The sequence below is a fragment of the Aulonocara stuartgranti genome (genome assembly GCF_965226115.1).
Source record: "Aulonocara stuartgranti genome assembly, chromosome: 16".
Taxonomy (NCBI): Eukaryota; Metazoa; Chordata; class Actinopteri; order Cichliformes; family Cichlidae; genus Aulonocara; species Aulonocara stuartgranti.
In genome coordinates this window covers 1683555-1707734 of record NC_138952.1, presented here as the reverse complement: position 1 = coordinate 1707734, position 24180 = coordinate 1683555, and the positions used below count along the sequence as shown (strand labels likewise).

The 24180-nt window shown below is 42.4% G+C and overlaps 1 protein-coding gene across 16 annotated transcripts in view; it reads left to right on the top strand.

Annotated features, from left to right (window-relative positions):
• The window catches only part of lrp1bb (low density lipoprotein receptor-related protein 1Bb), a 324949-nt gene that overhangs the window by 111528 nt on the left and 189241 nt on the right, over positions 1 to 24180 (top strand). For 12 of the 16 annotated variants that reach the window (XM_082509138.1, XM_082509137.1, XM_082509127.1 and 9 more), the window contains one exon: positions 15930 to 16049. The exons of 3 other annotated variants lie outside the window; for them this stretch is intronic. In XM_082509138.1, the coding sequence (XP_082365264.1) occupies positions 15930 to 16049 (120 nt within the window). Of the gene's footprint in view, positions 1 to 6794; positions 6934 to 15929; positions 16050 to 24180 lie in introns of those variants that run through there. One more of the 16 variants, XM_082509132.1, reaches the window with a different exon arrangement.

Here is a 24180-nt window from a genome sequence, read left to right as displayed (position 1 = left end):
TATAAAACCAGTGAACTTGTAAAATGGGTAAGGGAGCAATGATAATTAGTATGATGAAGTTCCATTAGCTGACACACATCACTTCACATTCGGATATTAAAGGACACGAGTACATACGAGTGAGTCCATGCATGAGATGAACTGATCTGCTGTGGAGTTTCTGCTCACGTCCGCAGCAGGTAGTTTGTAGCTGCATCTCAAGCGCTGACATTGATTATCTCTCTCATTTTGATCATTATTGTTAACGGCGGCTGCTCACACAAATACTTACTCTATGTTACCGTGACAACGTATCACTGCTACTGTAAATGACACAGTCCGACCTCGGAAACGGAGACATGAAAGACTTTGTTCATTGATGACTGTGAGGACCACAGCGGTGCGTAGCACACAGACACGCCTCACTGTTGACTTCATTGTTGTTTTTAGTTGTTTTTAAAGCCATTTTTGTCAAATGAATTTCTAATTTGCTGCTCGGAGCTTTGCGACAGTAAAGTTTGTATTTATGTTTGTGCTGATGTGTAACAAGGCTCTTTAAAGGTCATGTAAGTTGTTTTACTATTATTTCCCCCCTAATAAGCTATCCTCATGCTTCATTTAAAAAGAGCATGTATGGTCCTGCACATATTAACCCAAATCTACAAGTTGCTGCCAGCCTTGTTCATTAGCTGCATAAAGGTCACGCATCGAGTAATGAGGCGAGCTGCACAATTCCACAATTAGACTTTGTTCTCATCAGTTTTGGGTGGCACTGCTGAACTCTTATTTTCTCACTTAATTTGACCTGAAAGGATTTGTGAAAAAGTCAAAGGCTTAACGATTGACTGAGCATTTATGCTTATTGGTGTGCTGTTAGGTATGTTTACAGCGTTTATTTTCAAACCAGTAGTGATAAGTCTGTGAAACTGCTTGCATGCCGTATTATCATTCACGATGAGTGAGTGAAAGTGGATCGAGTGAAGTTGTGCCTGCGTGCAGAAGGAAACTCAGGGCTATTTGTTCTAATACAAAAACGATTTTTACCACGACACATCAAAAAAAGGCGTCTCGTAACCTTTTAGTGGCGTCTGTCTGTTTTGCATGACAGGGCACATCGGATGGCCTTTTTCCCATTTTGCCTGAGCCACCTGAAGTCACGGAGGTGTAGCTTTCACGCTCGCGTTATAATCACTCGATAGTGGGGGAGGAGGAGACTCTTAACAATTTTCCATCCCTCCACCTTCAGCATCGGACACACCAAATTGATTTTAATCAGGCAATAAAGTAGATCTGATCCTCCCTCTGTTGACTCACTTTCATGCCCCAAAGAGGCCGACCTGATCGACTTCTCTGATGGATTTTAGTCATAACTGCCAACAGCGGCATCAATACAGACAATCTCTTTCATTTCAGTTGCATTCAGAGAAGACTGGGGCTCGGTTGGTGTTTGTGGAGAGGTTTCAATAGTTTATGTCTCAAATACTTTGATCCTTTAATCCAGTCCTCCAGAGATGGATAAGATAAAAAATGCACGTCTAATAACGTCACAGTAAGCGTTTTTGTTTGAGTTTTGTTTGTGTAATTGCTGTTTCTGAAACAAGCATAGAAAAATATGACTACGGCGATGCTGGAACACTTTGCATGTGTAACGTTGGTTTGAGTATCTGTGCACTGCACACATTGTTAGTACTTCTTACAGTTGGTGTAAATGTAATTAAGGCTTAAGGGGCAAATAATTAAAGAGCCAGCAGGAGCGTCCTTTCAAGAAGGACTTTATAGGTTTTATATTAAAACAGAAATTGAGAAGTAATTGTAGTTGGGCTGTATTATTGTAGACTGGTTACCTTACAATGCAAAGCTCAGTGGGTGACTGTTGTTATTTGGTGCTATATAAATAAAATTGATTTGAACTGAAACTATTATCTGACAGCAGCATGCTGATATCTAACTGTAAATATCTAAAAGCAGCATTTTTAGATTTTGCTTAAAGCTGAATGAAAACTGAAAATATTCTCTTCTTGCCACCCAGTTGCCAAGTTTTGCCTGCAGTAGACCAACATAAAATCCCCAAAGCTGTGATATTCAGAGACCCTCCTTGAAAAATAATTTCCATTTTAAAATGTGACCTTTATGCAAAGTTAAAGGGCAAACGCACCCTTCTGGTCCACCGGTCCATTGTCCTGTGTCTGTCTTGTTTTGCGCTTCAGATCATATCAGATTTATTTTACCCTGGAAACGTGCGCATAACCAGGGCCCTTCAAAAATAATGGGTATACGTGATAAAATTGTTGCACGAGTGTGTAAATCCTGACATTAGTTTCACATAAATATGTATGATGATGGAAATGGTTTGCATAAAAAAAGAAAAATACTGGAAAAGGCCAACGAGTGGTCACAGTTTACAAAAGCACAAATGCTGTTTTATCTTTGCTTTTTTGGTTCATTCAAGACTCTGCAGGGCCTTTCATACAAGCCTATAATACAGATCACACTACATATCTGCAGGGCAGAAGGCTGCTTTTCCTGTCCCACAGCTTTGCAAATGAATTGAGATTTTTGTCTCGTTTAGGAAATATTAATGGAGGCAGCTTGTTTTTTGCTTGAGGCTGGGATGTGAGAAGCACTCAGCGTCGTTCCCCGCTTTGTTTAACATGTAATAAATATTTCTTATCATTTCCTCACACTCATTACAGATACTAAACCACTTACATGTGCATTAGCATTAGCATTAGCAATATGATAACAGAGAGTCAAGATAAATTCACGAGTTATTGAAATGCTTCTGTTGTAAAGGTTACAGGATGTACTGCAATAATAACAGCCTTGCTAATATGTACTGTGCAGTCGACTTTTATGGCTGTTAGAAGTTACAGTTAAATACTTTATTTCTTGGCTCTATTGTATGAAGAAAACTCTGACTCCCTGAATTTGTTGAGTCATAGCAGACGATGATAAACACAGTGCATCATGAGCCCTACAGTGACTCAGTAAACCATAAGTATTTAACCTAACCTTTATTTAAACCATACTGCACAACCAGTATGAAGACCATTTACTTCCTCATTTGCGTTCTTCCATTTCCTTTCTTTTGTGTAATATAGTGTTTTTCCTCCTGACCTATCAGGGTATGGACTCCACTACACGCCTAAAGGTGTGCTGTGGTTTCTGCATCAACATGTTAGCAACAGATCCTTAAGTCCTGTAAGCTGTGAGGTGGAGCCTCCAAGTATTAGATTTGCTTGTCCAACACATCCCACAGATGCTTGATTGGGTTGAACTCTGGGGAATCTGGAGGCCAAGTCGGCACCTCAAACTCAAACTGGTTGCTGTGATCCTCAAACTGTTTCAGAACCTTTCCTGATTTGTGGGAGGATGCGTTATCCTGCTGAAAGAGGGAGCACGGTGTATGTGCTCTGCAACATGCTTAGGTGGCAGTGGTCCTTATCAATAAACTTCCACATGGATGGCAGGACCCAAGGTTCCCAGCAGAGCATTAGCACAGTTCCCAGCAGCGTAACATTGCCTGGACATGGGCACCTTGACTGATGGAGCTCCATACACAACAAACTGCCATTCTTCACCTTTCTACCAGAACCAGCATGAACTTTTTCTGGAATCTGAGCTACAGCAGCTCGTCTGTTGGATCGGACCACACGTGACCCTGTCGCTGGTTTACCACGTTCCTTCCATGGACCAGTTTTTGTAGAGTCTTACAGCTGCAGACTGGGAACTCCCCACAAGAGCTGCAGTCTTGAACCTGCCAATATCCTTCAGCTTGCCCATTTCTCCTGTGTCGAATACATCAACAAAGCACATTAACTGTATTTATAGTGGTGTTGTACAAGCAGAGGAGGACGGCCGTAGTGATAGATGAAGCTATACTGAACATCAGGACATTTTTTTAGATAGATCGATGACACTGTACATTTCTTTATAAAAAGAGCTTTATGCATGAACAGAGCAATACTCCCGGGAAGCATTTTCTTTAGCCCTTGGTTTATATCCCAGTGAAACGATCACACCACTATCATGGCTTATAAGGCCGGTTTGTGTTGTGAGTAACATTGGAAGGGACATGTTGGAACGAGGCTAATCAGATCTGTGTAAGCCGACTCCCAGCTGTGCAGCTTTGCACATTTCACTGATAACTAAAGTGGAAAACCTTAAATAAAGGGCAAGTCCATCTTAATCGCATGTTTCTATGGTCCAGTGGCAACCAATGAGACAGAAATGTCACATTAGCCATGTGAAGGGGTGGGGTTTTTTTTTTTACTATATAAACAGTCAAACTATTGTTGCTGATTTTGGCTTCACATTAAATAATCAATTTTGGCTATGACCACTTAAGAGGTTAAAATGTAACTAATATGTGATACTATGGAACAACATAATCGCTACACATGAGTCTTATTATTATTCTTAGGCTACGTTCACTCCGCAGGTCTTGATGCTCAATTCCGATTTTTTATTCAAATCCGAATAAGTAGTGTTCACACTACAAATAAAATGCGACAGCAAAGGCGCTCTAGTGTGAACGCTCAAAGCGGCCGCATGCACAAAAGAAGACGTCACACACAACGCGCTCTGTTTAGACACAGAGCAACAGTATTGGTTGACTGATGGCCCTTAATATAAAGACTTCAGACTTCACGTTTCCCAATTTTTTAAAGTTATTTTGTCATTTAAATAGTAATGTAAATAACCTAATAATGATCCTTATTGCTGTTTTAGAGTGGCGGTGTTTCAAAGGATAGTTGCAGATTATACAGTATAAATAAAATGTTCACGTTTCTCCAACATTGTCTTTCCAACAGTTTCACTGACATCTACACTGGATGGACAGGAAGCGTTCACGTCGTCTTCTCCGGCGCTGATAATTGGCATCTGTCTTGTGTCAGTGACGTAAAAGACGGATTTAATGCGACATGACCATCAAACAGCAGTCGCTTTCTAAAACATCGGATATGTATCGGATTCAGGACCACATACGAAAGTGACCCAGATCGGATTTGAAAATATCGGATTTGTGCCGTTCACACTGTCACACCATGATGGATATGGGTCGCATAGGGTCAAAAAAGTCGGATTTGATGCACTTTCGCTTGCAGTGTTAACTTAGCCATAGTCACTTGTGCCACATACAGCTGTGTGGGGTTCACAGAGAGAGACGCACTTTCTCATTCACACCCAAGTAATTTAACACACATGTCTTTGGCCCTTTGTGGCACAGGAAGAAAGTTCAAAGTCCAGTTGCAGTCTTTTAAAACATGACCTTTTTCAGAGGATTTTTTAAAGTAATAAATATTTTTTTAGTAGTAGTGTAAGAAGAAGATGACTTGTTCTCTGTCTATCAGGTGTCTGTTGGAAAAAGTCTGTTGGATAAACTGAAAACAGCAGATGGGACGTCAGTCTTTAAGAAAATCCCTCCGTCAGTCATTTATCTCACATGCTTTGACTGTAAGCAGTGTGCCCACAGCAGGATTAATGCCATATTTAGACTCGCTCCAGTGTTAGAGGAGAATCAAACTGTAAATATATATTTAATCTTAATTCAGTCACTCATTGTTTTATCTTTTCTAACTCTATAGCTGAAATAAAGAATGCGAACATACTGTTTTTGTGTTGTTTTTTTACGAGGTGATTTTGAATTGAAGTCGAGTGTGGAGTTGTTAAATAACGGCCGTCTCTTTGCACCGTGAGGAGGCCGGGAGGATGTGATCCCTCACCATAACGGCTTCACTCCACTCTGATAATGCTGTTTAATCCGGAGGCTACACCCAAGGCACCGACATGCCCACAGCCTCGCGGTGGAAACCTTGACTGGCACTTCACCCCTCAGTGATGACAAAAACCCCGTCTACTTAAGCAGCTATTACTCCACCTGATTGGTAATCATGACATGGAGTGGGGCATAAATCTCTCACACTGCAGCTGGTTAAGATAGAGGTCTTTGAAGGAACACAGTGATTAGGTGACCTTGGATGGAGCACAGAAAGGGGGCCAAGCGAGGAGCGGCTTTGGGGGGTTGTACTTTTCTATTATTGGCGGTATAATGACACATTCTCATGCAAATGAAATTCACATACGTAGGTTACAGCCCATTTTTAAGAGCTTGAAACTGTACAGCTCCAAGCTCATCTTCATTTCTTACCCTGCTATTCATCCTCACACACCATCCTCACACACTTACTGATTTAATTTGGACAAACTAAGAAGCAAAAAGTTTTTCTTCTTCTGATAAATTCTCAAACAGCAGGTTTGCTGCATTGTTTACACAGTAAAAAACAATTAAAGGAAATCTGGCCTCACACTGAGTTAATACACCTAACAGCTTAAATCAGCACCTCTTCAACGGTCTTTGGAATTAATTTGCATCTGAAAAAGCCAACAAAGCTCTTCCATGTGGAGATGATCTCGATGTATAGTGTAGAACAAGAACATTAGTTTGACAGGTTACCCTGTGGGTAAAGTGGATGCGCTCATTCACAGCTGACACGTCAAATATGAGGTCTGAATTCAGATTCTAGACATGCAGTTTGCAGGTTTTACTAAGCTGAGCTTCTGAAACAGTGTCTATGTTTTCATTAAAAAGTTTATTGTGCTAATAATGCATTTATTAATCGTAATGTAAACATTAGGAGTGCAACGATACTCGTATCGATATTGAACCGTTCGATACAGTGCTTTCGGTTCGGTACACATATGTATGGAACGATACAACATTTGTAATTTATTTTATCAACTTTCCTTCTGACGATGCTGTCTGTGTTGAGCGCTCAGTGGATCTGCGCTCCGCCTAGGCTGCACTGTCGAGCGCAGATCCACTGAGCGCAGGGCAAGCTAGCAAGACAGAAGCTAAGCTCCTTGCAACATGGCAAATTGAACCTCCCCCACCCTCATTCAGATCTGGTCTTTGGAACTATCTTGGTTTTCATGTGACGTATGACCCTGAAGGTAAGCGCGTCATGGACTAAAGTAAAACAGTATGTTGGATGTGCCATGCAATGCTCAATTACATGGGTGGGAGCTAGTGCGTTAGCGCAGTTAGCTCGTTAACGTGTTGGCCGTCCAGCCCCACGCACGGGGCGATCCGCGGTAGCTCGTTAACGGAGATTTGCCGTGTTGTGGCGTTAACGTCATTTCAGATTAACGCTGACAGCACTAGTGGGAACACAACGAATATGACTGCACATTTACTCCGACATCATCCTAGTGCAAAGACAAGTGGAAGCAGACAAAAACAACAAGCAGCATGCTACAAACTTTACCCGAGTCATTTAGACAGCTGTTAGCACAGGATTCTCCTTATGGGGACCTGATATGTTTAATATGCTGCTGAGAATATAGCCCAGAAGAAGCTATAGTAGAGCTTTTATTTTGAAAGAGCCATTTCTCTGTAATAAACTCTCTTTTCCAAAGATGAGGGATTCCTCCATCAGATAGATTTATTTATTTATTACTTTGTTGTTTCAGCAACATTAAATTTAAAAACTGTACTTTTGAGTTAAAATATATATTTATAATTTTAATAAATGACAAATTAAAAAATCATGAACATTTTTTTTTTTGTATCGAAAAAATATCAAACCGTGACACCAAAGTATCGAACCGAACCGTGAATTTTGTGTATCGTTGCACCCCTAGTAAACATGTTATTCTAGCAAAATAAGGTTGTTCATGTCAATAAGGCAGTTGTATTTACAGATAGCAATGTGGATTTTTTAATGCTCCGGTTTCTCGACTGGCATCACAGATTTCAACAGTCTGTCAGCTCAGGTGATGAAAATCATCGGATCGTCTCCGAGGTAGAGTCACAGAGTCCTATTTATAAGTTCCTTGCAGTAGAGTGAAGTGCACTCAAAATACTGGAAATATCTACTATATGTTTCTGATGTTTGAATTTAAATTCATATATATGTTTTTGACACATGCATATTGTACCAACAAGCACAGCGAGTCAGACGCTGTCAGTCAGGACAACAAGGCAGCCTGCAGGGTAAACAAGGTGGCTTTTAGCAATGTGAGAGAAGAATCAAAGTGACAGTCACAGCAGTAACGTTGCTATTTAAACGTGTGTAACAGCAGCGGCGTGCGTCTCTGTGTCGTCAGCGTGGACTTTGATCACGCTTTAAGTTGCCCGTCTTTGTCATTAAGCAGCGGAGCTACGCAGGAACTCTGATTCTTGTAACTTTGTGACCACTGCTGCGGTCGCCGCTCATGAAACAAGAGCCAGGGTGACAGAAAACGACATTAATAATCCTTTAAGCTCTTAAATTTCAAAAGATTACTTCTGGCTGTCATGTGGGTGCAGTGCCACGCTGATCCATCTGCTAAGCGTTTCCTTTCCACTACTGTTAATTAGCCCAGTCCTCAAGACCCACTTAGCTTGCATGTTTTGCGCTGTAGACATCCTGCAGACGGCTGCACATCTGATCCAATTAAGAGCTACACATTCACCTGACACCTCAGTCAGATCAGGTGTGAAGAGCTCGGTTCTCGTTCAAATTGGAGACATTTACTGTAAAATCTTCACAGGCAATTATAAGACATTGCATCTTGTCATGAGAAAGCACGGAGCGGCGGCTAACCCGAGTAAAAGCTTTAACATGCTCATCTTAAATAAATAAATCAATAAAATGGGTTTGAGAGAATTTCAGGAAATAAAAGAAATCCCCCAAAATCAAACCAATAAATCCCTGTAACTCAGCATCAGGTGAATTCATCCTGATTGTTGTTGGCGAGACCAGCACAGACCCGTCACAGTCTGATAGATCAGAGCTAGAAATCACCTCGCTCACCTTAACATTAGCGAGGATTCGGTTACTTTGACTTCACCTAACTGTCAAATCAAAATCAAATCACTTTTATTGTCACATCACATGTGCAGGTACATTGGTACAGCACATGTGAGTGAAATTCTTGTGTGCGAGCTTCACAAGCAACAGAGTTGTGCAAAATACAGTAATGTAAAGAAGCAAAATACAAGAATGGCTACATCTGAAACTAATAAATATATGTACAACTGTTAGCAAATGTTTGTGCAATAAGACAGTAAACTCATCAAAACCCCACAAAGGAAATCAGAATGTTTTGAGAGCTGTTTTAATACGTTGTGAATCTTTTAATAACTGTGATAATGTGAACAGTAATGATTGTTATCGGGATTCATTTCCCTTGCGCGCTCTTAATGTTATTGAAGTTGTAACGTATCAGATAACGTGTCAGATATCAACATCATTCATGCCTTGTTCACATAATTCTTGTAATATAGTTATTTCTTCATAAATGCATCCTCGGCGGTGGGATAAAAGGGTAGGAACCCAGCTTAAGATCGCTCTCATGAATCATTCATTGTTTACTGGTGCAGGGATTTGTGCCAAGGAGCAGGAGGCCATTCCACCATTGTCTCCTGAAACTTTTCATACGGTGCTGCCTTTTAATAATTTGTTGACATGCCCCTGCTGTTGTTGCGAAAATAAAAGTGACCTCTCTCTGTAGTGAAGGTCAGGCGGTATCTAATGAAGGCCCCAAAGCCTACAGCATTGATTTCTCACCCGCTTCATGTCGAGAATGCAGAGCTGCTCAGCATCGCCACGGGGGATGGCCGCGGGTACAATCTGGTGTTTCCTGGAGACAGTTATGTGGTATCTCAGATTCTGTAAACATAATTGCTTATCTGTCTTAGTACATTATCATTTTCTCCCGTCTCAAACAAAGCTGGCTTGAGAAAAACAACTTCTGGAGTCGAGAAAAAGAGATTTAGGGCAGCGGATCGGAAGTGCCCGTAAACGGGCGGGCGTGCGTCCAGGAGTGCTGCGACATTCTGCAATCGCTCATTGGCGAGCAGAGTCACGGCACTCTCTCGTCTTCATATGCTGATCAGATTTGACGCGGATGGCATTTAAGTCTAAATAGCACATGGCGTATGTCACTTCTAGAGATACGCTTGTAATAAAGATTCATTATGCAGGTGCGAGGCGTCATTGAGATGCATCGCACTACTTTGCATCTTTTGGCAGATTAAAGATATGAAGATTAAGGCAGAGACCGCATTATACTGTTGTTATGCTTAATAACCTGCTTGGTTTGGCTCACAGCCCCGCACTCATCCATAATGCATGTGACCTGCAGCCGGCCGGGATGCCAAGTGGACTCTGACGCTGTGAGACGTTTGAGATCGCTGATGTATGTGCGCGTCTGTGGACTCTATAACTCTGCGCACTCTGAGCACATCAGGCACAAACTTCAGGAGACCTTTTCCGGTTGTGACTTCAGCACACTGCGGATCAAACCCGTGTCAGTGCGTTCACCTTCACCCTGTCACCATTTCACGGCTCGTCCCTCCACAGAGCACTACCTGCTTGTTAAGTGCTGACGTATCGACCTTCTGAGAATACAGTTTCCAGGTCAGAGCCTCGACTGCGTAGGCTCAGGCTTCTCTTTATAGTCCCCCACTGTTCGTATAGATGAGTCTAAAAGAGTCGTGTTTTTCTTCCTCAGACAGGCATTCAGTTTTTGGTGATATGAGATGCAATATTCTTGCGCTCACTGACTCTTCCCCTTTTTAAAATTTCATGATATTTCTGTAGCTATCTGGTAACCAGCCTGACTTTGTTATCCCTCCAAAGATTTGCTATTTTTTAAAAATAAGCCAAACAAAACATAAAGCACAGAAATATCTCAGTCTTCATCCAAATGGATCTAATTTGAGTGTACATGTTTTGTCTGTTTCTTTTTCCTCGGTGCTGATTTTGCTGTTTGTCGAGAGCAGTTACGCTGATCGCTTTTTTGAAGTTGCGGATATGAAGGCTCATTGGGAAGCAGACGTGGCTCTTATATCACACAGGCTGTGTGCTGCTGACTGAGAGCCGTCATGATTTGGTGTCACAGTCACTCAGGTCTTTGTACTTATTCCAGATGAGTTTGACCAGAATCTTCCACACGCTCATGTTCGTGCACGCCAGCATATCTGCATGTGTCACTGACATGTTTGCTTCTCTCTGGCTGCTCGATGACCTCGACCACCTTAGGTATAGCATGGGCCCATTGCACTACCCTGTCCTGTCCAGAGGGGGGAAGTAACTAATTACATTTACTTTTGGGAGTAATTTTACTGGTTCCAATTTCATTGTACTATTGTACTATATATGACTGTGCAATGACAATAGACTATACTTTTACTTGAGTAAAATTATTAGGAAGTAACTCTACTACTACTCTTCTGGCTACTTTACTCAGTGTGAGTAAATCCAGTGAATGAACAATAAACACGTTTTAACCAAACCTGCAGTTTATGTCACAGTGAGACTTTTTCTATCTGCTGAGCCTGTCAGAGAAGTAAAGTAACACCATATATGTCACTGGAAGTACTTTACTCTGTTCTAATATGTGTATATTCGCCTATTACCTACATTATTATTTATAATCATGTTATTTATATGTAGTATTTTTTTTCTTTTCAGTCGTTCAAATACCAACATTTGCACTAAACTTTATATTTCTGCCTGATTGTCTCATTTTAAACCTTAAATCAGATGTTATGATCAGTACTCAAGTAGCTTTTTAACTCTTACTTGAGTAAAACTTGGTTGAGGTAGTTCTCCTGTTACTCTGCCACCTCTGGTCCTGTCACATTCCCACACAGCATCCTGCTGAATGTAGCACAGAGTAAGTCAGATGAGCTGCGAGCAGCTTATTTAAGAAGCAGCCTCTTGACTAATAAATATTCCCAGATCAGCTTTTTCTGTTTCAGCTGTGCAGCAAAGCTGGCGTTAAATGCACCTTTTGCAGTCACGTGCTGCACTGCTGCTTTTATAACACAGGTTTGGTTGAACAGGCCTCTGGCTTAAGACTTATCCAGTGTACCATATTTTGAACTGTGTGTCTGATGCAACTGAGGGGATTAGGAGGTCTTAGCAGTTTGTAGTTTACCTCATTGGAGTATAATATTGTTTAGAAAGATTTATAGAGGCCTAAGCTCTTGTGTGCGTCTGAATTTAATGGGAGAGAGCAAACAGGACAGCGGATGCCTTATTGCAACATGCAGGGTGAAGAAACATGTTGTGATGTCTGAGCGCTCATGCTACAGCATTTCAGGCAGAATAATTGGCTCAACACTCCAGAATTCTTACATACAAAAAGGAAAAGAAAATGATCAATACAGGGTACATACTACAAAAGACTGCTGGCTGGTCTTGCTTGGGTAGGTTTGCAAACCATCTTCCCTGTCTGCCTGCCTCTTAATAACTCTTTCTTCCTCTGAAAATCTGGCACATTTCAAAGGCTCAATGCCTTTAATGAGCCACAGTGTTGTGCCAGTGCGGCTGCTGGTGTCGGGAATGAAGCTCGGAATAATGTGGCCGTCCGAGTGCCGGGTTGCGTTTCCCACTGCTGCGTTAATGCAGCTCGTACGGCTGCGTGCTTCACCTGCAGAAGGTGGAGCTCACCTTTGCAAAATGTCTTCTTGCTCCAATTTTGTTCTCCTGCAGTCATCACTCCTGTGATGTGTGTGCGTGCATGCATGTGTGTGCGTGCATGTGTGTGTGTGTTACGCCACCAGCTTCTTATGAAAATACAACAATCTTCAGAATAGAAGAGGAACAAAAGAAAAGTGGAGCAGTTACTTTCCTTCAGTCGTGCGTTCGTCCCCCTGTTGTCCCCTAACAGCTGCAGGGACGGAGCAGCCTGTCAAGGAGAGCCTGTTTGGAAAAGCAGAGGGGAAAGATGAATTGACATAAGAGGTCATTTGCTTTGCTCATATTTGGCCCTTTAGCTTTGAAGATGAAGTGGCATGAAAGGAGGTAGAACATCAGTGGGTAACTGGGTTGCTCTGAGGTCCAGGGACAGCTTCTTTCATGGTTTCCATCACTAGCTGAGGAAATGGCCCTTCTGTCACCAGCCCTCTGCTTTTTAGGAGTAATCAATTCAGCTCTGAAGGCATAGGAGACATCCTCTTAGAGACTTCGGCAAAGTGAGCGTGTCCCTGCCAACCTCAATCCCAGCATGTGCTTATTGATGCTTTACTATTTCATGTAAATAATGTCGTCGCAATACTTAGCTTTTATATAGTGTTTTTCTTTTTCCAGTGCACTGAAGCCAACGAGCTCATACATGCCACTGTTAAATAATCCTATAAGCAGTTGTGTATAAGATCAAGAATGCATGTAGAGGAAGCTCCCAGTGGAGAAGAAGAGTGGAAGCCCAAATCTGAGAAACTAGTCAGTTAATTGGTTAACTGAGGTCATAAATGGGGGCCTTGGGAGCCGCAGCGTGGCCACTAGGCCTAAGAGATGTGTCACAGGAGCAGGGAACAAACGACCTGCTCTACAAACCATCCAGAGTGCAGGTGGGAATAGTAGGGAAGAGGAATAGCACAGGGGTAGCCCACCGAGAGCTGAGCAGTGCTGGAAGAACTGGGAGAAAGAGGTGTGACGCACCACCAGCACCAAGTGACTGGTGGACCTAAGAGCAGAACACAGCGACTTCCCAGAACAAGAACTAGTCATTCTCACAAAGGCAGACATCCTACAGCTGCAGGATGAAGAGGCTAACAGCTCTCCATGACTGAGTATGCACGAGTCAATACAAGAGCACAGCTCAGAAAGCTAACACCAGAGAGCCAGAGCACCGGCTCCTGGTTGGTAGAGCAGTACAGCAGGACTCTAAGACCAGGCCTCGATTCACTACAAGAAAGAGTGCGACTCACTGGCTCATGCATGGATAAGAGTGTGCTAGTAACATTCATCAGAAGCTCAGTGGGACTGTGGAGGTGCAAAAGGTCCTGAAGGGTGTTTCCAAAAAGGAAACATCATAAAAACTCTTAAGGTCATGAAAATGATTTTAGATTTAGCAATTCAATGACGCGTCCAAACAGCCAGGTCGCCGCACTCGCCACTCCCGTGTCAGCGCAGAGCAGGCACACTGTACCCCCCCCCCTCACCCCGTGTGTTTAGATGCTGCGCCATGACTTAGACGCTTTGGGGGGGGGGGGGGGGCATGTGTCTTTGGATATTGGATATTATTTATATTTTCACCAGTTGTTGTTGTTGATTTTTGTATTATAGTTTGTCAACAGTACTTGTTTGTTTTAAATTGTTTACTGGTTTGCTTTTTATTTATTTATTTTATTTCAGATTTTTCTAAAAAAAAAAAAAGTAAGTAAAATGTATTTATATATATATACAGATAAAAATCACGAAATGCCAAATGAAAAGAATGGGAATACAACAAATAACAATGTAAAACAGTAAAATACAACATAAAAACAACAAATTAAAAACTTGCCTGTATGAAAATGGCTTCAGCTGATTTTTAAAAGCATCAGTGGATAATAAAGCATTTTCTATTTAACCATAAGCTTTGTCCTAACTTTGTCCTGGGTTTTAACTATTTAGTAATAAAAAAGGAATCATCATAAAAACACTCAAGGTCATGAAAATGATTTGAGATTCAGCAATTCAATGACAAAAGTATCGATATCGGTGATACTGGCTCGTACTTACTGGTGTCAGATCGATACCAGAATAAGCAGTATCGCGCACCACTGCTGCTTTCTTCCCTTAATACACGAAACTGTCATTTAAAAACGACTTTTTGTATTTACATGAGTTTTTTTTTACTCTATTTTTAAAATTGTTTGATGATCTGAAAATGTGAGGAAAAGAAAAGCCAAAGAAACCAGGAAGTGTGTGTAACTGTGGTTCGTCCAAGACTCTAATATGTAATTTGTTTGATGTTGAGAGAAGCTCAGTGACACCGGCTTACGTGGAAATTATGTGCTGCTGAGAAATATTGAGCTCAGAAGGACAAAATAAAGCCGATGTGCTGCCTGGACTTACCGTTTACCTGAATCTTAATTATTATTTTTGTTTAAGGTTTCGAGTGCTTTCATGTGTAATTTTAAAAATGTTCCCCTTTAAAAATTGAGAAAAGCACTTTGCATATAAAACAAAGGCCTTGATTTAAATAGTAAGATTTGAAATATTGCATCAGAGGGAATACGAGGAGCGGAATGGATGAGATGTTTGACCTTTTCAGATTTGTCCCTGGGTGGTGCATTTGCCGGAGGGTGCCGGGGGCAGCAGTGCGTTGAATTATCACTCCCACTGTTGAAACGCTCCAGACCTGATCCCACACTTGCTTCACTCCCACCACTAATGGGTTAGGAACACACTGGGAAAAAGATGGAGCGAGCGAGCAGGAGGGAGTTGGAGCCCGTCTGATTGTCCGTGGGTTAAGCTTCGAAACAAATTGCAGCTTTCGCTCTGTGCTGAGGGGAAGTAACGGCAGGTCATATTGTGGTGTCAAATCTTTAGCGAAAGCTGGTGTCATTCTGCAGTATGATCGAACTGAGTCTGTGACAGCTACCAGCAGGAAACGTGTCAACGCTTTGATAGATGCTCGCTGTATTGAAAGGCTATGATGACTTTTTAGTTGACTGGGCTTTCACTGAACTCCACACAGTACCGAGAAGGCAAAAAGATAAGAACAAACTCGCCGAGTTGCTTTGGAATAGTTTTCCAAGTCACGAAGGACATCGCGTCTTTGTTAGAGTAGCTGTCAAAACCACAATGCCCGGGCAGCGCCAGTTTTTTTTCCTGTACAGAAATGTGTGGCCTCCTGTTCTGATAAAGACCTGCGGCCTGCAGACGACATGCCGCTGACTTAAGGACAGCTCTCTGCTGATTGTAAGCAAAGATGTGCATACACTCTATGTTTCTCTCGACTTCCTGCATTGACGATGATAATTCTGCGTGCAACAACGCCTCTGCACACAAGCATTTGCATTGAAAGTGACAGAAGTCACGTCGTCTCCATTCACTCCTGTTGTGTTGACGCCCAGCGCATGTTTTCTGCTGAAACATGCGCTCATGCATGCGTTTGCTCAGTACCATCACCTCATGCTGCATCTCTTCTGTCTCCTTCTCCACCCCTCTGCTCACGCCATCCAGACATCTTGTGCGACGTAGGGGAATTTCACTGTCACAACCACGACACCTGCGTGCCCGAGGACTGGCTTTGTGACGGCGAGCCCGACTGCCCTGATGAGTCCGACGAAACTGATCACGTGTGTAAGTTTCTCATTCCATCCATTTCTTACTGATGCACAAACACCTGCCATATGAAATTCTGCCATAATTCCTCATTTGATACAAAGTTTCATATTTGCAGACTCATACTAACAGCACACAACATTATCTGTGTTTTACCCAAAAAGGTAACGTTGTTTCTATTTGTTTCCTGTGGTTTCCTCCTTCATGCAGCTTTGGTGATTCTGACGAAACTTATAGAAACAAAACATAATTTAAATACATGAAAGGAAAAAAATGTAAATATGTGATTTAAATCTATGATTTGAATCCAGGTGAATCCGATTGTGGATGTCTGCTACGGGTTGTGAAAGTATGCATGCAGCATTTACAGTCACATTTGACACTTTGACTCATTTTGATGTGACTGAGATAAACTGAAGTTGACCACAGCTGCTGATCGACTCTGTGCCTCCTTGGATTTCTGCGCCTTTTGCGATTTCCTCTCTTACTGCAGCTAACAGGCTTGCTTGCTGCATGTGATGTGGCAGCACTGAACACAGGTGTGAGCCTGAGTTTTGCTTTTCTGTGTTAGGCTGTGATAAACTGGTGACGTGTCCACGGTACCTTAATTCTTACCTAATATATCATGCCATTCTCTCAGCACACAACAGTGGGATAGTTGGAGATATCTTCTGTGGGACCAGTACTTTTTAAATGAACGCGACACATCACCAGAAACGCTCGTCCCCTTTAGATTCAGTTAAATAATGCATGTAGACATTCATTTGTCTTGCAGATATGCGAGTGCTTGGTGCACTGCTGTGATTACTCACCGTCTTTAGTGTGTTATTATTACCTCTGTTTACAGAAGTGACAGTCCAATGAACTTATCTGGAATATGATGTTTTCAAGAGCTAATGGAGACGTGTCTGATCTAGTTTAAAACAAAAACATTGCAGCGATCACAAAGCAATTACTTGGTGGGATTATTGCAAGTGCTGCATGCAGACGGATATGAAGAATCAGCTTTTCCCATCCCAGCACAGTCGTGCAAACCTTCATTTATCTTTCACATCTGATTGGTTTATGTATAATCTCTGGGGCATTGTTATTTACAAACATATATTATCTTTAATAAAGAAACGCAGCAGCACGTTCGCAGTACTGTGACATAGATGGGTCTTTGTAAATGATTGCGACGCTGTCACTGTAACGCAGATGAAAAAGGTAGCACAACTAAATTATTAACATTCAGCCCAGGTTCCTCATCAGTGTGAGTTATCGGGCATAATTAGGACTTTATAGTTTTGGCAGTGACATCTGTGCATAAATTGTCCACAGCGCACAACAATTATTTATGCCCTCGCCTGCAAGAGGTCATGTATCATGTAGGCTTCTCGTAGCTGCTCTGCTTGTTGCAGAGGAAGATGAAGGACCTGATTACGTACGTCTAAATTAAATAATTACACTTAGCAGATGTTCACAGCTGTATGCGTGCTCGCTAATGTACAACAGTGCGTACGCAACAGAGATGTGGTCTGCTGCAGAAACTCCCCTGCCTCTGTGCATGCTGAGATAAAGCAACAGCCCTCTGACATTAGACATGATCAGAAAGTACAGACGGGACCTCGTAGGATGGGTTGTCTTTCTCAAGATAGAAAAAGTAAAAGCAGATAGCATGACATTTACTGCTGTCTCTTTGTTGATAAAGTGGATTGCTGTGGGGTTTTCTGTGCTACATATATAAGTCAACCTTTAATATCTCAGACGCGGCTTATTGCCTTTTTCTAAACACATCACCACCATTATTTCCAAAAACAGTCGTGTAGGACAGCATGAAGCTTTGACTGCTACAGAAACTATAGACTAATGTTCCCTTCCCTCACCACATACGTTAGCTCTTTTCGTTCCTTCGCTTGCCTCGTGATTTGAAAGATGCTTTCGTTGTTGATGATGGCCGGCGAGGCCCAGCGAGCCGTGTGTGGTTGGGCTGTGAGTGCAATTGTCTGGAAAATAACCGGGACTGGACGTATGCGTCCCTAAGAGGAAGGAAGATCATGACAGGAGTTGGTGAGTGAATGGTGGGTAATGAGAGACTCTCCTTCATTACTGAACAAGAGCCTGTAATCATACCTCTGTCGCGATTCAATGCAACATATGATTGGACAAGATGGGGAACAAAATATTTTACATCAACAAAACTGAACAAGCTGCCAGCTAGGGCTGCCACAAACGATTATTTTGATAGTCGACTAATCAGATCATGGATCCACTGGACGTAAAACGTGCAGCTTATTGCACCAGCAGCATCTGCTCTTATAAAACTATCATTAGCTTACAGCGGGAAGTGTTTCAGGTCTGTGCTAACTAAAAATAAAGACAAGATGATAGTTTAATAAACCTTTAATGAAATTTGCAGATTGTTTCGGTTTAATAAACTCAGCCGTCTGCTCCTTGCTATCAACTCTACACAGCTACATTCTCGCCTGAAAATATGTTAAACGTTTATTTTGTGACCCAGAAAGAGCAATAAGAGTAATATTAAAACTAATTAGCTGCCGCCATTGTTGGAAACTGGAATTGGCTGGGCCGCGCTATGAATTCTGGGATAGGTCGGGCCATGAAGGATACTCCCGACCCATCCTTCAAGGACGCATTTGGAGGAGTCTTTGAATTTGGACAGCCTTCATCACGTCGCTGTGACGTAATTGGCCTACAAATGTGGCCTCGAGAGGATGCGGCCTGAATCTAGAAACAGCTATGATACAGCTTCTTCTTCTTCGGGGTTTAACGGCAGCTGGCATCCTTGTACATGCAGTGCTGCCATCTTCTGTTTCAGTCCGTTATTACACTCTTAAATCCTGCTACTTATTCCTGCGTCTTTTGGGATCTTACAAAGCTTCAAACGACGCGTCGACTATTAAATCAGTCGACATAATCGTGACTACTCGACTAATCGTGGCAGCCCTTCTGCCAACAAGTGTCATGTTTATAACCCAACCACCAGCACTGAGTAAGGCCCCACTCAGTACCTGCTTCCTCCATTTAATAAGCAAAACAGAACAAAACTTTCAAAGTGTTTTACATCACAATAGATTTTAAACTGAAAACCCAGTGAGCATTGATGAGTTTTACTTCATGTAAAACGGGCACACTGGGCCCCCGCTGGCTGCTCCCAGCAGACGTTTGATAACTTGTGTGATTGGCTGCTCTGCCACCTGTGATCCCTGTGTGACAAAGGCTTAAATATGACAGATACAACATAGTTCCTACTCTGTGGCCATGGGCCGAGGCTTGTGCTCTAAAAAGACAATCAATTATGTGCTGGCACTTTTTGTTTGCTTTACCTTGCAGAAATAAGACCTTGCATATTCATCTAAGGAATTTTGCGTGGCTCATTACAGTGGATTATCCGTTGATTAAATCCGGATTAGATCAGCTTTGCCTTACAAACAAAGACACACGATTGGAAAGTGCTCTGCCTTCTGAAGCGGCAGCAGAGACTGCAATAACCAAGCTCCGCAATATAGGACGATGTTTACCAAGTTAAAATAAAATCAGAGGATATTTGAAGTTGTGTAGTTTATTTTGGGCGGGGGGGCAGTGAACATTACACAGAGGAATTTGTTATCTTAACACATAAAATAGCTAATACACAACAAAATTCAGTGCCATTGATGGCCTCTTTCCTTCATCCTCTGGCTCAGTGAGAGAGATGTAATCACTGCAACTTCAGAGTCTGTGGGGAGAAGGAAGAGGAAGGTGGCCTTGGATTGCAATACCTAGAGACAAGAAGGAGGCATCAGCTTATCCTATCAGCCGCAGGCCTCACGGGATTGAACAGATGATGACAGTTATTCAGGGAGCTGTGAAAACAGGCTGCTTTCAGGAATGGCTGAAGAATACTGAGCAAAAAAGGCATTTCTCCAAATGTGTAAGTGTGGAAACAAATGTTTTTGGTGGTCAGGCCTTTGCTCCGAGGGCAGCTAGCATCCTGGGTGGGGAAAGGTAACGTGAAAAGATTTAGTATCTGCTCAGAGTCGAATAATCGCATTCCAAGTTTGTGCATCCCAGTTAAAAGGAAGTCAAAATGTCAAGGCAGTCTCAGGACACAGCATCTGCTCTTAGCTGGCATGTGTGATAAAGTGGGACAGTCCTAATTCACTTTCTGCAAATGTATTTTATAAATACTTCAAGTGCTAATGGCTGTCATCGTGCAGCTCTCTCTCAGTCTCTGCATTCGCGGTACACGCTGGCACGCAGCGTCTTAGGACTTTAATCCTCGGCGAATCCTTCAGGAAAGGATTTCATGGACTTGTGGCTGGTCTCAGTAGCGCTGCCACGAGGAGCTTTGTGATTGTGGCGGACGTGCAGACCTGTGAGTCCTGTGATAGAACAGTGACTCCCAGAGGAAAAGACAATAAAAGGGGTCAGTGGCTGACTTCAAAAACACGGTCACAGAATCAGTTTCATGACTGTAGCGTGGCTCGACCCAGTCACACCGATGTTGATCTCTCGAGGGCTCCGTCCTTATTCCCCTTTAACAACAGGAAGGACTCGTCTTACCAAGCCTTCTTCTAAAGCGTTAATCAGCAGCCCACAGAGAGCTTAGAACACAACGTGTGATCAAAAGGGAAAAGATGAAATAAAATCTGATCCATGATCCAGTACGTGTTCATCTTGTAGTTATATTACTGACTGTAATTTAGTTACTTAGTTCCTGACGTTTGTTTTATCTATGTTTGCAGTACGGTTGTAAAATTGTTACAGACATGAACTGGATGTTCAGATGTGTAATATTCCTAATATTCCCACACCTGCCAATAAGGATTCGCCTGAGCACTTGACGTCTTATGTATCGATTGCACAAGAGGCAACCTTTCATCTTTAGCAACATTCCCACTTTGTCTACGTCTTTCTAGGAACAAAGCTCAGCCAAACACACAGAACTTTTATTTTACCTACAAGTTATTAGTTCAGACTAAAAATTGGATTTAATTTTTTTATGTATCTATGAATAATGCTTACAGTTACAAAACCTCCACGAGTAAATTCAAAGGTGGAGAATGAGTGGATGGAGTGTTTAGTCTTTGTTTAAATATTTGATCACTAATAAGCGGATCGATGGTCCACAGACGTATAAAGAAAAGAAACGAGCAGCAGCATTTCCTGGTTGGATGTTACTGGTGATGTCAGAGTGGAGGCGGGGTCAGGTGTTAATAAGCGTCACAGGAAAGACCTGCACATCATTTATGCTCCTGAAAGCAGGATTTATTTTTTCATATACTTTACAGTTTTTTCTGCTGCATAATATCTGCTTTATTACAACATGGTTATAATGTGTTATAATTCAGGGAGTGACACGTTTTCATTCTCAGGCTGTAACATATTTAAACCCTCTTTTTTTCTATTTGTTTCTATTTTCAAAGCCAATTATTTTTAATAGCTGACAGATCTGGACTGTGGACAGTTTTGCAGCATAAACATATTTTACAGTAGAGCCATGCTGCTGTTCTTTTTGTGCATAATTTGGTTTCCAACAGCGTGCCCGACGCCAGACAGTGAGTCGAGTCTGCGTTGGCACCTGGAGATATGAAGGTCAGCACTGGTTTTCAGCCTTTTCTCTTCTATGTCACGATCACTTTCTTAAATATCGAAGATGAACTCTGCAAAGTCTCGCCTGCACAGCCAGAAGTAAATTGGCGCATAGAGCGTCGCACAAAGGCAGGATCAAGGACTGTGTTGACCAAAGTGCCTCTGAAGAAAAGACCAGTATGGAATGTCCACATTTCCCAGTAAGACTGAACACTGCAGTCTTTTCTTCCATATGCCTTCCTTTAGAGATACAAACAAATATCATCATTCAGCCAGAACAACACAGCACGGTCAGACACTGTTTGCTGTCTGCTGAGCAGTAACACCTGCTCAGGTGAGCAGCTGATTTAACTAAGATGAGCAGCATCACCTCTGGTGGTATATTTATATACTGGTTCTAGTTCCACCCGGGGCCAATAAATGAATTGAATCTCAGCTTGAATGAAATAAAAATAACACTTTTAAGCTCATTAACTAATCTGACTGTTTGCACATCTGGATGTGCAGCTGACAAAGCGCCTGTGGAAATGCTGCTTAGATGTGCGGTCTGTCTGCGGCGGCGCTGCAGACGCCGTTCTCGCGCATTCCAGGCTGACTGTCAACAACCTTCAGGGTCTTTGTTATCTGGCAAGTTCTGCATTGAAATAAATGTATCACAAATGTGTGTGGGGACCGTGAGACTTGGCGCCGGTAGGTTGGAGGTTTAGGGGGTAATGTAGCGTAGCACCTTGTTATCGAGCTGAAGGACTGGGCCTTTTGCATTATGTAACGTTTATTTTCCTTCCTCTTCATCTCTGCCTCCCTGCTGAGTTATAACACTTGTGTTGACTCATCAGAGAGGAAAAAAGAAAATTACATATACCATTATTTTAAATGTAGCTGCTTATGTGCTGGAACCAGACCACAGGTTATTAGAAGCTCATTAGTACGTCGTCATTTCCCCAAAAAACAAAAGTCAGTCGGGCATCACTGTCCTTTGCTATCAGCGCAATGCGCTGCACATACATCTAGTTGGCAGGCACAATAATTTGGCTTTGTTTGTTGTAGCAGGAGGCGCGAGGCTTCGAAATAAGACTTTTAATTTACTATTTCTCTCCCTCTCTGCATTTGGAGCAGAACTTATGTACACTTCCCCAGGCTTGTGCCATCTGTTTCACCAGCAGTCTCAGTAGGCAGGAAACAGACACAACAAATACCGCGCGCGCCTGTGCACTTGGAAAGAGTCGTTCCCACGAAGCCACGATATGCTTTTAAAAGTCTCTGCGATTAAAAATGGCTTTTGTGTCAAAATGAAATCGGCGCATAAAGGCAAAGTCGTCTTCGCTGCCCTCAACGTGTCATGTGCTCACGTTCAGCTCTGCGCTCGCTGCGTTGCCCTTCCTCCTGCCGTTTAACACGTTTCCACATGCTGCAGCGTTTTGTCTTAAGCAAAACCATTAGCGGGAAATTTTGGTTGCCTGGTGACAATCTCGTACCCACACTATGTCTCACGCTTGTCAGGAGTGATGCACTGGGAGGAGCACGTCACTTCTTTGTCTTTGCTCTCACAACCTCCTTCTCAACAGCTAAGCTGCACTGACACATTCCCCCTTTTGTATTCCCTCCTAGTACAAGTGTTGTAAAGGACAGCGTCCCAGCTTGTCACCTGCAAAACCGAAGAAAAGAGCACATGTCATAAACTTGACGTGCTTGCTGTCATGGAACCGCTGTGACATTTAAGTGCTAAAAGCTACATTATCTCCCTGCTGCTGCAGCAGAGAACAAAGCATCAGTGTGATATGAGCTTAAAGTCAAAGTAAACACAGAGGCACGTACCTGCCGTGACAGCCAATCAGAACATCATCCCAGTCGTTGTGCTCAGAGTGCTTTATCTCACACTTAGATGGCAGCCAGGACTTCTTTCTGCATCCGGATGAACCCGAGACAATAACCTTCATTTTTTAATTGTGCATAATCTAACAGTGAAATGAACGAGCTAAAACCATCACCGGCGTTGTAGTTCAGTGATTACTCAAGGGGAAGCTGGGTTAGTGCCAGAGGATAGTTAGAGCAAATACATGTCCTCCCAACAGCTATGTGTATTATACTTTAACCATGGTCCTCATTAAAGTGTCCTCCGAGGCAAAAAATGGCTTATTTACAGGCTGATGATCAATTGATTTACCCCCTGGGCCAGCACACCAATTTGGGCCCTGGAACTTATTAAATAGTGTGAAATATATATACATAAATGCAAAGGTCGAGGCTTCTCACTAAATCTATCCAGAGCCTTTTTCTTTGAAGGGCGTGTGGTTGGTTTGCAGTGTCACCACCGCGCCTTCACTTTGGATTATTACTTTTTAAATCTGATAACAGCTGGAGACACAAACCAAGAGAGTCTGAAGATTTCTGTGTTTATTCATGAGAAATCATTCAAGCATGAACTGTTTGGAAAAATATGAAGGAATTCTGTAAGTCGCTCAAACTTAAGGTAGGAAAGGAGTGTCCTGATTGGGTGCTTCCATCTGCACTTGTTCATGGAGCTGTTCGCACTGTGGACCTGAATCAAACGTTTATGGGCTGCAGCATGGTGGTT